This window comes from Cydia pomonella, chromosome 2 (genome assembly GCF_033807575.1).
Source record: "Cydia pomonella isolate Wapato2018A chromosome 2, ilCydPomo1, whole genome shotgun sequence".
Taxonomy (NCBI): Eukaryota; Metazoa; Arthropoda; class Insecta; order Lepidoptera; family Tortricidae; genus Cydia; species Cydia pomonella.
This window is the reverse complement of record NC_084704.1, coordinates 329,018-342,418: the sequence shown is the minus strand read 5'-3', so window position 1 is coordinate 342,418 and position 13,401 is coordinate 329,018. Positions and strand designations below refer to the sequence as shown.

Sequence of the window (13,401 nt, the reverse complement as noted above, 5' to 3'; positions counted from 1 at the left end):
TTAGGCCGCTGTTTTTCTCCAAAATATGAATAGGCACATATTGAATAGACACACTATCAGCGGTACTGGAAACTCGATTGACCGCCGTCGCCGCGGGCCGCAATTAGGCTTCCCGGCATGTCAAACGCCGCCGTTTTTCTCGGAGGGATTTATTCCGCTAATTTATCGGGATTCCGGCCAAGCCGGTAAGCGATCTGTTGGCGTTTGTTTCAACTCATGAGAGACAGCGAAATACTAAAGAAAGGGTGCTTACTGCTTAGCACGAGGAATTTCGTTCATTGACCCGCCTGTTACTATTTCTATCGCACGCGCATAATTATATTGCTGTCCCGATGATGCCAGCGGTCAATGATACTGTGTAAGTGTATAAGCAGGATAGCGATATATAAGTAATTATTTGCGTGCAATAGAGATAGTAACAGGCGTCGTCGTGCTAAGCGTCCGTTCTTTAAAAGGAGCATTGTTTATTGAGTTTTGGGAGACCAGGGGCCTAGCCAAGATGACAATCGTACATCGACAAACGCCAAACTACCACAAAAAATCCTCGGGATGACAGAGTCTATGGTTAGTCAAGTGACAATTTCCATACATTAATTAAGTTTCGATTGGCTTTTTATTAGTCGCGATTTCTGCTAGGCCCACGTATGTGGATAGTGAGAAAACTCTTTAAGCTTGTTTGTGTAAAATCAAGTTTTGAGAAACTAATAATAAATGTATATTCCGCTACATCTTCCCTATTGGACGGCAACAAGCCAGCAGCTCTGATTTGTTTGCAGGTGGATTACAGCTAACATTTCCCCTGCCTGCAGTTTTGCCCGCACCTCTCGCAGTTCGTATACATTGCATCAAATTAAATACTTGTCTACCAGTATTCTACCCAACAAAAGACATTTTCGCGCACAATTTGAACAAAAGCAACCCTTTAGGTGCCCTTTTTATATCGAATTTTGTCAATACGTATAAATTGTGGAAGCTCTACGAAAAGGTCCCATCATGGATATCGGCCGGAGTGTCGGTCGAGGCAATTAAAATTCCGTCGGCGTAGCCCCGGGGCTCCAAGGTCCTGCCCTGGGACATCTGGACGCGTCTTCTTAACAATAGAAACATACAACTACAGCACTAGAAACATACAGCGAAAAAATAAGTTGAGAAGTGTTTTAGAGGGCAAGTTGATTGATGGTGATGAGATTAATGATTTTGAACTATAAATATTGAATAACGTTCATTTGAACTTCATTTATAATGTTTTAGAGCTAGTAATTTCCTCGCGTCGGTTTGTTGAAATATGTGTTTCACTCGGGAACAAAAGTTTAACACTATTATTGCCTTGAAACCCTCGCAACGCTTAAGATTCCACTTAAGCAATCTTTTGCTAGCTGGGATGTCAATACCAATATTCATACTCATTTATTTACTCGTATTACATATTACACAATACTAGCATCAGGAGATGAATAACACCTTTGCCCCCCTAAACAAATAACTAATGTCCAAACTTTTTTACCTGTGTGTGTAAGTCCATTAATTTATCTGTTTCAAAAAATCAATAAATTAAAATTTTTGGTACAGTACATGGCCTTTTAGGGGCTTCGAATTATTCCGCAAGAACACAATGACTGAGAGTCTGTTAAAAGAAAAGGATACCGCTAATTTATTAACGAATTGTTGGCGATGAGTCCGTCGTGTTGACACGCCATAATTAAGGTCTATGTCCAACAAAGTCGGCTTTGTCGACAATAATCGCGTCACTAAGCTTCGTGAATACATAATTACGCAGTGCACATTATCGTGTAATTATGCGCATCAAAATAACTCGCCACATCACTGGACGCTCACTGGGTTTGCCTGATTCACTACACATTTGGTCTAGACTAAATTTAAATTGGAATCCAAATTGAAGTTTTGGTTTTAAAAATTCCCTCTGTTTATCATTTTCACTTTAGAGTCTGTTAGAAAAAGAAACCCGTTCATACTTTTTCTATCTTAAGTATACCTTAAGTGTTCTTTCGACATGCAGCATAATTACCGAGGTAATAGGTCAGACTGTTTTTTTTTTTCTCGTTGACCTGCATGACATATAAATGTACATCTGGGGCCTATTTAGGCCGTAGGAGACCAGGGGCTTATTGGATAATAAAATACAAGCTGATACTTTCAGTGATTTTGTACGTAAAATCACTAATAGTGTTAGCTTGTATTTTATTATCCAATAAGCCCCTGGTCTCCTACGATACAGGTCTAGCCTAGTGTAGTATTACAGGACCGACTACAAATTGCGATTAAAACTGTCCATTTCAAACATTTCTGCTGATTAGGTCTCAATATTTTATATGAGACAGCCATTTTTTGAAATATCATGATGATACTGCAAAAAAACTTTCAGTATGATTAAACATTGAAAAAACACCGTCTATTTCGCTTAAATGCCTCTGGTTCCGAAATTGGGTAATTCACAGAGCTTTTGTATAGGTTCCTGCCTAACCGAGGGTCCACTGGATCATATAGCGGCGTTTCTAGCCGAATGAACGGACCGGTCAGTGTGGGCGGCCGCAGCCGCTCAGCCATTCATTCGTTCAACCATTCATACACTCATTTCACAGCTCAGTAATGGCGTTAGTTGATTGACTGGATATTCAACAGATTTTTTAAAATGTGAAGCGTCATTGTCGAAAGCTGGAAATAGTTTTTTCACGTCAGCAGCTAGAACAAGGGTAATTTGCTGCTTAAAAACAGTGAGCAAAATCGCATTTTGCTCACTGAGTGAGACAAAATAACATTCAATTGACCTTTATATTCGAATGTCATTTCAACGTGCGGGGCCTAATACAAGTTCGAAGTATTTGGATTCTATTGTCTTTGTCCCTTTCACGTCATTAGCAAAAAGAAAGAGACAAAAAAAGTGCATACGTAATTCAACGGTATATTGACGGTTTATAATAGACCCCCGAAATAAGTCAGACCACATCGTTCCAAAACACCCTACGAGTCTTCATTCGTAATAATTAATTAATGAAATAAAAGTTTAAAATTTAATAAAAACACCATATTATACGTATTTTATTATACAATGGAAACAATAAACTTATACAAATTTACGCAATTGTTACGCAGTAAATAATTCTACTTAACTACTTTTAACGATCTCTACTATAGTTGACAAATAGTATCCGCAATTCGGACAGTATCTTACAAAGTTTTTATTTAAAAAAAAAAGTTGGCGATTGAACTGTCAATTGATGTTCGTTAATTCATTACGTTTTTATTATTTTATTGAAATTTTTCGTTTTGTTTTATTGCGGTAATTAAACTTAATTGTTAGAATATTTTCAGAAAACATGAGTGAAATAGTGTTGAAGACGTATTACATTTTTTCAGGTTATATTTTTTGATGGCTGACTGACGTGAAAATTTTTGTGTACTACACGAGATCAAAGTTATTTACATCTCGTGCGCTTTTGAGTCCCTTACTACGCTTAAGATTCTAAATTAGATTCACTCGCTAAGCTCGTGAATCTATTATAGAATCTTTCGCTTGCACGGGACTCAAAACAAGCACTCGAAGAAATATCAAACTTTGCTCTCTTGTTGTACAAATAACTATTAATACCTTCATTAGGTCCTGAATGCGTGAAAACCGAGTTTCCGCAATCCCAGGAAGAATGCATTATTGTTTGATTTATGTTTAGTTTTTTGCTTTGAAATGCTCGAAAATGTTAAGGAGGATCAAATTCTGCGTCGAATGAGTATCTAGAACTTAAAATTCAGTTCAGTGGTACGGACAAAATCAAAAGTTAGAAACCTTTGAAATTCGCATTTAATTTCCAACGCTTATTAAGTCCTGTAGTTACGATACTACCTGTAATTACGATGCAAAAATGTAAACGACATATGTTTGAGTTATCTCTATCGCTCCTCACAACGCCATATGAAAGCAATTTTTATATAAACCACAATCAGGTCAGAAAAGATTTTACCCTCAGTATTACTCCCACTATTCCAAGCCACGTAATTACTATACGCGGGCAGGACGTCACCGTCACCCGCGCATATATTATATTACGCGTCGACGTCGCTGCATGCATGCGCATATATCAGTAGAGCGATAATGCGTCACGTCACGTATGCATTGCGTGTTCCAGTCGCGTACATAGTTCAGACGCGTTGTTTAGCGAACCAATATAGTGCGTAATAACATAGACCATCATAAGCACTTTCAGCCTCCGCTGTTCCGGTTTTTACTTCAGGATTCACTTTTACACCGAAGCTATATACCGCACTTACAGAACAAGCAGGACTACGCTAGTTCACTCGAGAACTCGCTTCAATCAACCTATAGGAATTCATCCCTAATCGGCTTAGTGCGGCTTCTGCTGCGTCCTACCATTGTCAATACATAAACGGAGCAATTGTTAACCCTATTGCAAAGATGCAAGGTCCACCGATGGTCAATAAAGAGTGGTTCTACCATCATAGACAAAATATCTGACCAATCTTAAACCGTATTACAACGTAATAAGGGCTGTGAATAGTCAGTCAAGAGTAAGTGTCGCGGCACGCGCCGGGATCAGACACACATATACTCATTAAGGGATGGATATTTCTCATCATTAGCCAGAATTCCCACTATGAATTGGGGATTGGAGATCTACGGGACACTTCGTAGATGATCGTAAACCCTATTGCAACGAGGTAAAGTTGACCTATGGTATGGTAAATGTGTTCGGTTAGTAAGAAACGTTTAGATGTTAAAAACAGCCTAATTATGTAGTAGGTAAATAAGATTCCCTCAGTGCAAGATACAATACACATACCTACGAAACTTCTGGCATGATTGAAGTCTCCGGGGCATTGCAAGATACTGGAGTATGGGATTGCATAGTCGGAACTTCTCAAGTTGTCTGTATAAATAAGGCTAAGCGAATAAATGCTCCAAATTATCGTCATACTCGTATAATCGAAGAATGAAGGCTAGAAGGAAGAATCTAAATTTATACCAGCCAATAATATATCACCTCCATGTTTTTAGGATAGAACTTTTTTTATATTTGTAAGTGATTTCCACCTCACTACGTTAGGTAGTCTAGTAGTATTCCTTTGTGCGAGCAATGAGAAAAATTGTTCTCATGTAATGATTTTTTCATAGGGTTTTTTCATTTATACTCAATTTCATTTGTCTTTTAGAGTTTTTCAGAGTCTCCTATTGTAATTCACAGTATTTCACTGCGGTATCATCATATATTTGTATAAAATGACTAGTAAAATATGCAATCTATAAACTAACCTATATTGTTTACTCTATACATGCTCATATAAAAAACACAAAGGTGATATATTTATTATTGGCCGGTACGGTATATAGTATTTTTGTGTGTTTGATAGATATGCGTGAGAGCACCATTAGCTTGTCGCATCGTGTGATTGAGAGGAACATCCCCTAACCACTCAATAAATTATTCATACACCTGATTTTTGGTACGACAAGTTCTCACATCAGTCTTCATTAATGCGTTTAAGTAGGCATAATAATGAATTGAACATTTAAATTCGATTTGAGGCCTGTGTCCAATTATGAACCAAACATGAACACTTATTATAGGCTTCTTTTTACTTTCCACAATACACGGAATGAAAATCACCAAACATAAGATATATATAGACTACCGCGGCAGTCGTATTGTTAAAGAACGATCTCATTCAGGCAACATTATGGTTGTCGCGACGAACGCGAGCCTCAACAAAATAGCAGGTAAGTCTATGCCTTAAACAGATTTAATTGTTTATACTGGTAACACTGACAGAACATAAAAAAGGTTTGAACGTATCTTTGTCAGTAGGAGGTAGAAGAGACTTTTCCCCGATGGAACAATGTTCGTAGGGGGAATCAGTTGGACAGAATAAAAGAAAGATCTGCGGGTGTAAATCGGTGAGTGTTAGAAATATAGTTTCATCATTATTTAGATGAGAGAGATGAAGGGATTACTAAGAACGAGAATTAGAATAGAAGCAGCCAAGAATAAGTCAAATGGTTGTGAGTGGACAGGGTCGGGCTATAAGGGGAGTTGTGGAGGCCCGCGGCGGAAAAAGAATTTCCGCCAAACAATCAGAATAGAATATAGATGGTATTAGAATTTAGATCAGAATATAAATCTAGAAATCGCTTCATCTCTTACTCTTTAGTACTATGTTGTATATGTTCAGATGTATCTTGTCGTTATGTCTTGTTTCTACTCAGGCATGGTTTCATACTAGAGTAATAAGGAATATTTACTCTGGTTGGCAACGTTACATAGATATAGATGTCACGACAAATTGGTGGAGATGTTGTGCGAACATATTATTAATAAGCGAAGCATAAGCATGTTCGTTAGAATAAACACCTTTCGTTTTGCTCGGGAGGCTCCGAGGTAAAACGGAGAGGTAACAGAAAGAACGGTGAAGACCTAGAAACGGTGGAGACCTAGAAACTCACAGAACGGTGGAGACCTAGAAACTCACAGAACGGTGGAGACCTAGAAACTCACAGAACGGTGGAGACCTAGAAACTCACAGAACGGTGGAGACCTAGAAACTCACAGAACGGTGGAGACCTAGAAACTCACAGAACGGTGGAGGCCAAGAAACTCATAGAACGGTGGAGACCTAGAAACTCATAGAACGGTGGAGACCTAGAAACTTATATACAGATGAGAAGTTGATGTACGTTTACACATTGTTAGAAATGCAAGATGTACAGAGTCCATAGCCTAGGAATCCTAGTTTGGTCTCACAGGAACAACGTTTTTTCCTATTTCGTCATTCAGAAGAACCCTATGCTAGGAATCCTAGCTCGGGCTCATTAATATACTATACGGAAGGAAAACAATGACTAGATACAAATAAATGTGTTTTATTTAATTGTGAATTTATTTTATGTATTTACTAGCTAAATAATGTATTTTGAAGTGATGAAATATACTTAACTCAAATGAGCAGCGTACATGACACAGATGTCGAGAGTGTGAAATCTGCTTAAAACCTCGATAAGAGTTGTAGGCGAAAAAACGCCTCATGCTCGTTATGGTGGCAGCAGTGTAATGGTTTGTTCTTGTTAGCATAAATTTATCCGAACTAGTACTAAGCAACTGTCATTGGCCTATTTAGAAATTAAGGGTTTTGTTATTGGTTATTAATGCCAATTACGAAATGACATATGGATTTGTAAATGGAAACGTACTTGTCAGCTTTGGCGCTCTTTTAATCTAAGAATAACTTCAGTCGGTTACTTTGTATAAAAATGTTTGGTCTGAAGTTAGAGTATGAATGTTCGCAATCGCAATAAAAGGTATCTGAAAAAAGAAAAAACTTGGTATGGCTAAATGGCTGATTAATATTGTTTGTAAGCGAAATTTTCGAAGGATACCATTGCAAGTTTGTTTAGATTAGTGGTTCTTGTATGTAATCCTGTTGTGAAAGTGCAACGAGTATACTTTACCACAGAAGATACACTGTGCTGTAGTTCTACTGTGTATAAACAAAGCAAGGATATAAACGTAAGTTTTTTCTTAAAGTTTCTTACCAGAATCCAGTTACCACGCCAATTTGGCAAAACGTATTTACGTAATGTGTGATGTTGTTTACTTGTGTAGTACTACACCGAAGTAGTTCAAATAGTATCTTGTTTAAATTCTAAAAAATTGAGTCTGTAGGACCCAGTAATGATTCTTAGAGAAAGTCTAGTAAATAATGTTCTTGTGGTATACACTAAATAAAATGGATAAAATAGGTGTAGAATTGTAAGAAATTATTTGCTTTCAGTACATTCAGAATGGACGACGCCATGTTAGTTCGTTTGGAACTTATTCATGAGCGCCTATCGAACTTGATGGCGCAAAGCACCGCCATGGGTACGGTCACGGAAGAGAAATTAGCTAAACAGATTCAGCTCATCGAAGAGTGCGACTCGAAACTCACTCAAGAAATACATTTTTACATAGAAAAGTGCAGTCAAGTTTCCAGTGAAAGATTAAAAACTTTTACCAAGACACAGTTTCAGTCGGAAGAATGGAGGGTGGAAATGAAAGCTCTGTTAAAAAATTCTTCAGTGACACTTACCACTGCGAAGTTGCCAAAACTTGCCCTACCAAAATTCAAAGGAGAAACTCTGCGATGGGCAGAGTTTTGGGATCGTTTTAAGAGTAATGTACACGACAAGTCATTGCCTGATGCCGAGAAGATGGCATACCTTGTCGGCTGCCTAGAAGCAGAGGCTCTTCAGGCAGTGGAAGGCCTTGGTATAACTGAATTAAATTATAATGTAACATTAGAAATATTAAAAGAAAGGTTTGGGAACCAGCAAAAGGTTATTGATGCCCACTATGATGCCATCAATAATGTTCAAAGGGCAACGCACCATGCCACGGACTGCAGAGCAAATTTGAATATGATAGAGAGACATTTAAGAGTTCTTCAAAGTTTAGGAGAAACCATAAATGGAAATCATTTAAGGTCTACCATACTATCCAAATTCCCTGAGAAGGTGGTATATGAGTTACACTTGCTAACGCTGACGGATAATATAGATAATATACGAAGCGGACTACAAAAAATTATAACTGCAATGGAAAGTGCTAAAGAAAGCCCTGTCCCAAGTAGTAGTGACAACATTTCTACAGCAGCTTTACATATAACTACCCACCAGAAGAAAGGGAAGCAGGAAAACAAGAGGATAGCCCATAAAAGGGGGTTTCTTAAAAGAAAACTACCGGAGAATACTGAGAAGATGTCAAAAAATAAGAAACCTAAGATGGCTTGCATTTTTTGCCAAGGCGCGCACTACAATGCATCCTGCACAGTGGTTCAGGATATCAACGATAGGAAAAAGAAACTAGGCAAAAGATGTTACATTTGCTTCAAGGAAGGACATAGAACAACAACATGCCACAATAGGAAGCCGTGCTTCTTCTGCAAAGGAAGTCATAATCAAGCTTTATGTCCACAAAAGCCAGGTCATAATAATATTGAGTTATCTATGGCATCTATGTCATTATCTAAATATAATGATATCAATATTAAACATAATTATTGTTCTTACCTACAGACGGCAATAGTGGAGGTGGGGCCGAAGAACTCAAACAGAACTAAGACACGAAGGCTGATTCTTGACAATGGCAGTGGTCGCAGCTATATTACCAGGAAGCTTGCAAAAGAACTTGACTTAGTAGCGGATCAGGAAGATGAACTGATGGTATTTGTTTTCGGTGCTGATGACCCAGTTAACATTTCCAGCCCATCAGTTGACATCCAAATTATAACAAGAAGAGGTATCAGAAGGGATATTCGGGTAAACATTGTGCGCCGTATAACTAATTATCTTGGTCCTCCCATGAGTATGGATGGAATTGATGGAGTAGATGTTGTAGCTGATGATGGGTCTGCTAGTGAAGAACCACAACTTTTGATGGGTGGTGATTATTATTATTCATTTCACAGAAAAGAAATGCTATGGCTGAAGGACCCCAAACAAGGAGTGACTGAGAAGAACCTTCTTCATCTGCGCTTCTGTCGTGTCCCATTTGGGGTAATATCTAGTCCATTTTTGCTGACGGCTACGATTCGCCATCATTTGTCAAAGGGTGACCAGCACCTTATGTCAGAAATAGCAGAAAGAACTTACGTGGACAACTTAGTCACTGGAACAGACACGTTAGATGAAGCTCGTGAGCTTGTAAACAAGACTCGGGCGACATTCACAGAATTGTCTATGAATATAAGAGAATGGACATCCAACAACAAACGATTGCTGAAGACTATTCCAAAACAGTTTCGATCAAAAGACACTGAATCGACAAAGGTATTAGGACTTACCTGGCACATAGGAAAGGATACCCTGAAACTAAGGTTGGGTGATGTACTTTCCGACACAAAGCAAGACAACACAACTATAACAAAACGAGGGATATTGCGAACTCTTGCTTCATTATATGATCCTTGCGGTTTCGCGGCACCCTTAATTTTGCCTGCAAAACTCCTTCTTCAAGAACTATGGAAAAGGAAAGAAAAATGGGATTCTCAATTGCCAGAAGACTTAGAGGAAGAATGGCAGAAGGCAGTAAGTGCTCTACAGACTGCTGCTGAAATAGAAATACCCAGACATGTTGGCCTGTCGCCAAATGAAGACACAGAGTGTGAACTTCATTGCTTCACTGACGCATCTAAAAGAGCTTACTCAGCTGTAGTATATCTGAGGATAGTGAATAAGAAAGAAGTGAGCACTAAAGTAATGCTCATAATGGCTAAATCCCGAGTTACCCCGATAAACCACTCGGAAGACCTCAAAATACCAAAATTAGAATTACTTGGATTCGTCATTGGGAAGCGACTCTTAACTTATGTAAAGAACACCCTTAGAATAGAATTGAAAAGACTATGCCTCTGGTCTGACAGTGAAATAGTTTTATACTGGATGAAATCAGACAAGTTATTGCCTCCATTTGTTTGCAGAAGAATAAATGAAATCAAACAAAACAAAGATATAGAACCCAGATATGTCAATACTGAATTGAACCCTGCCGATCTAGCAACACGACCGGAACTTTGGCACACTAAGAAGGAATTGTGGTTCAATGGACCTCAATTTCTTTCGCTAAGTGAGGAGGGCTGGCCAAAGTTGCAAGAACATGGCCAGTCAGCTCTTTTTGCAGGAACTGACTCTATAATAGATACCACGTCATCTCAAGCAGAAGAGTCAGTCAGAGGAACCATAGAACAGGAAATTACAGAAGGAATGACAATAGATATAGAGAATATAGAAGACAATGGTCAGATGCAGGTTTCGGCCACTGGAGCTGATATGAACTGCGCAGAAATAAAGAATTTACAAAAATTACACTTCCCTCAAGAGGCAGCAGGCAAGAAAACAAGCTTATTCAGGAATTTAGGACTATTTGTGGATATGGATGGATTATTAAGATGTAAAGGTCGGCTTATGAACACAATGTGTTCATATGACACCAAATATCCAATACTGATACCTAAGAACTCGGAATTCACAGACATACTGATTCTGGAGACTCATCAGAGATACTACCATGTGGGAGCCCCACATACACTGAGCATTATTCGCCAGAAATACTGGATTCCTCAAGGAAGAGCGAAGGTTCAGCGAATCATAAGAAAATGCCAGCAGTGTATTAAACATGGAGGTGGTCCCTACAAACTTCCCTCCACACCAGCACTACCAGCAGAACGTGCTAATTATAGTGCTCCTTTCACATATACTGGAATGGACTATTTTGGGCCAATCCTTGTTATGGAGAATGGACAGATGATAAAAAGATGGATTTGTCTGTATACTTGCCTGGCTGTACGCGCAATTCACATGGAAGTAGTTAAGGATTTAACTGCGGAAGAATGTTTACTTGCAATGAGAAGATTCATATCTACACGAGGAAGACCAGAACTCATTGTCTCAGACAATGCATTACAGTTTAAATTAACTGCAGAATTATTGGCGAACACATACTTCATGGACAATAAAATAAGGTGGAAGTTTATCCCTCAGCTCAGTCCATGGCATGGAGGATTTTATGAAAGGCTGGTCGGCATTGTAAAGAATTGTATGAAGAGAACCTTAGCAAAGAGAGTTCTAAATGACTCACAGCTAAGTACAGTCATTAAAGAAATCGAAGCTGTGACGAATTCACGTCCACTTACTTGTGTTGGGTCTGACATAGAATATCTTTTGAGGCCGACAGACTTTCTAACCTATGGGAAATGTATAGCGATTGAGCCTTCTATACAAAATTCCTATCCAGGTGGTTCAGTCACAAAAGAAAATCTAGTAGAGGGATGGAAGAAGGGAAGAATTATGCTAGAAGAATTTAAAAGAATGTTTCTGGGACAATACCTTTGCAGTCTACGTGAAAGGTACCAACACTCACACAAGGAACCCCGAGTCAAAACTAATCGCAGCCCTCATATTGGTGATATAGTCCAAATTAAGGGAGACTCGAAAAACAGGGAGAACTGGAAGGTAGGAAAAATCATCAGTTTAAAACGAGGAGCCGATGGAGAATGCAGAGTTGCAAAGGTCAATGTTGAAGGAAAGGAATTTATAAGATCAATAGGTCACTTATATCCATTAGAGGTGGAAGAGGCTAGACTAGAAGATTCAGGAACAGAAGAAAGAATTCAAGTAAATCCAGATGTACTGGAGGCAGAGGAATCTTCACTACAGGGAAGCACAGAGATATCTGAAATAGAATCCAGATATCCTGAAAGGGAATCAACAGAACAGATGCCACTAGAAACTGCAGTGGAGGATGATGTTAGATTGGAGACCAATGGTTTAGACAAAATACTCACTCCCGAGGAACTGATCCAGGAAAACGGTATTGGTGAGCAGGGTAAAGTGGTGTCTGAAGGTGATGAAGACGTAGAGAGAGTAGAAACTGTGTCAGATGTCAATGAAGGAAGAAGTAAAAGAGCAGCGGCGGTCCGGGCGAGAGAAAAGATTGCCCAATGGACGAGCCAGCTGATAGCCCTGCTATAGAAACTCACGGCCGTTGGGGAGTGTCGCGACGAACGCGAGCCTCAACAAAATAGCAGGTAAGTCTATGCCTTAAACAGATTTAATTGTTTATACTGGTAACACTGACAGAACATAAAAAAGGTTTGAACGTATCTTTGTCAGTAGGAGGTAGAAGAGACTTTTCCCCGATGGAACAATGTTCGTAGGGGGAATCAGTTGGACAGAATAAAAGAAAGATCTGCGGGTGTAAATCGGTGAGTGTTAGAAATATAGTTTCATCATTATTTAGATGAGAGAGATGAAGGGATTACTAAGAACGAGAATTAGAATAGAAGCAGCCAAGAATAAGTCAAATGGTTGTGAGTGGACAGGGTCGGGCTATAAGGGGAGTTGTGGAGGCCCGCGGCGGAAAAAGAATTTCCGCCAAACAATCAGAATAGAATATAGATGGTATTAGAATTTAGATCAGAATATAAATCTAGAAATCGCTTCATCTCTTACTCTTTAGTACTATGTTGTATATGTTCAGATGTATCTTGTCGTTATGTCTTGTTTCTACTCAGGCATGGTTTCATACTAGAGTAATAAGGAATATTTACTCTGGTTGGCAACGTTACATAGATATAGATGTCACGACAATGGTAGTGGAGACCACTCCGAAAATAAACGCCGTTACGCCTTTGTTATATTGCAATTATGCAGATTTATTCATACGGGGATTATAAAAACAACAAGATTCACACACATTTTCGGCTTTGATATACATTGAAGAGCAAGTTGAAGGCACGATACCTCAGGGCCCTCTGCCTGCTAGATTCTCCTGCTGCTGCCTGCTGCCTGCTATTTGAGCACACTTAAATTACTACACCAATGCTATTAAAACTGCACCAGGT

General features: G+C 38.9%; 2 protein-coding genes across 4 annotated transcripts in view; one reads left to right on the top strand and one right to left on the bottom strand.

Moving 5' to 3' along the window:
• Positions 1–13,401, bottom strand: part of LOC133515617 (uncharacterized) — a 1,004,237-nt gene that overhangs the window by 816,180 nt on the left and 174,656 nt on the right.
• On the top strand, positions 7,406–13,120 carry LOC133530896 (uncharacterized). Of its 3 annotated transcripts, none has more exons than XM_061868961.1 (2): positions 7,406–7,529; positions 7,795–13,120. In XM_061868961.1, exon 2 carries the CDS (start codon positions 7,805–7,807, stop codon positions 12,527–12,529), a length of 4,725 nt encoding a protein of 1,574 aa, XP_061724945.1. In that variant the 5' UTR covers positions 7,406–7,529; positions 7,795–7,804; the 3' UTR covers positions 12,530–13,120. The 3 variants fall into 3 exon arrangements, 1 of the variants encoding a protein (XP_061724945.1); XR_009801389.1 differs by lacking the exon at positions 7,406–7,529 and having other exon boundaries at positions 7,533–12,585; positions 12,674–13,120; XR_009801388.1 differs by lacking the exon at positions 7,406–7,529 and having other exon boundaries at positions 7,533–12,585; positions 12,671–13,120.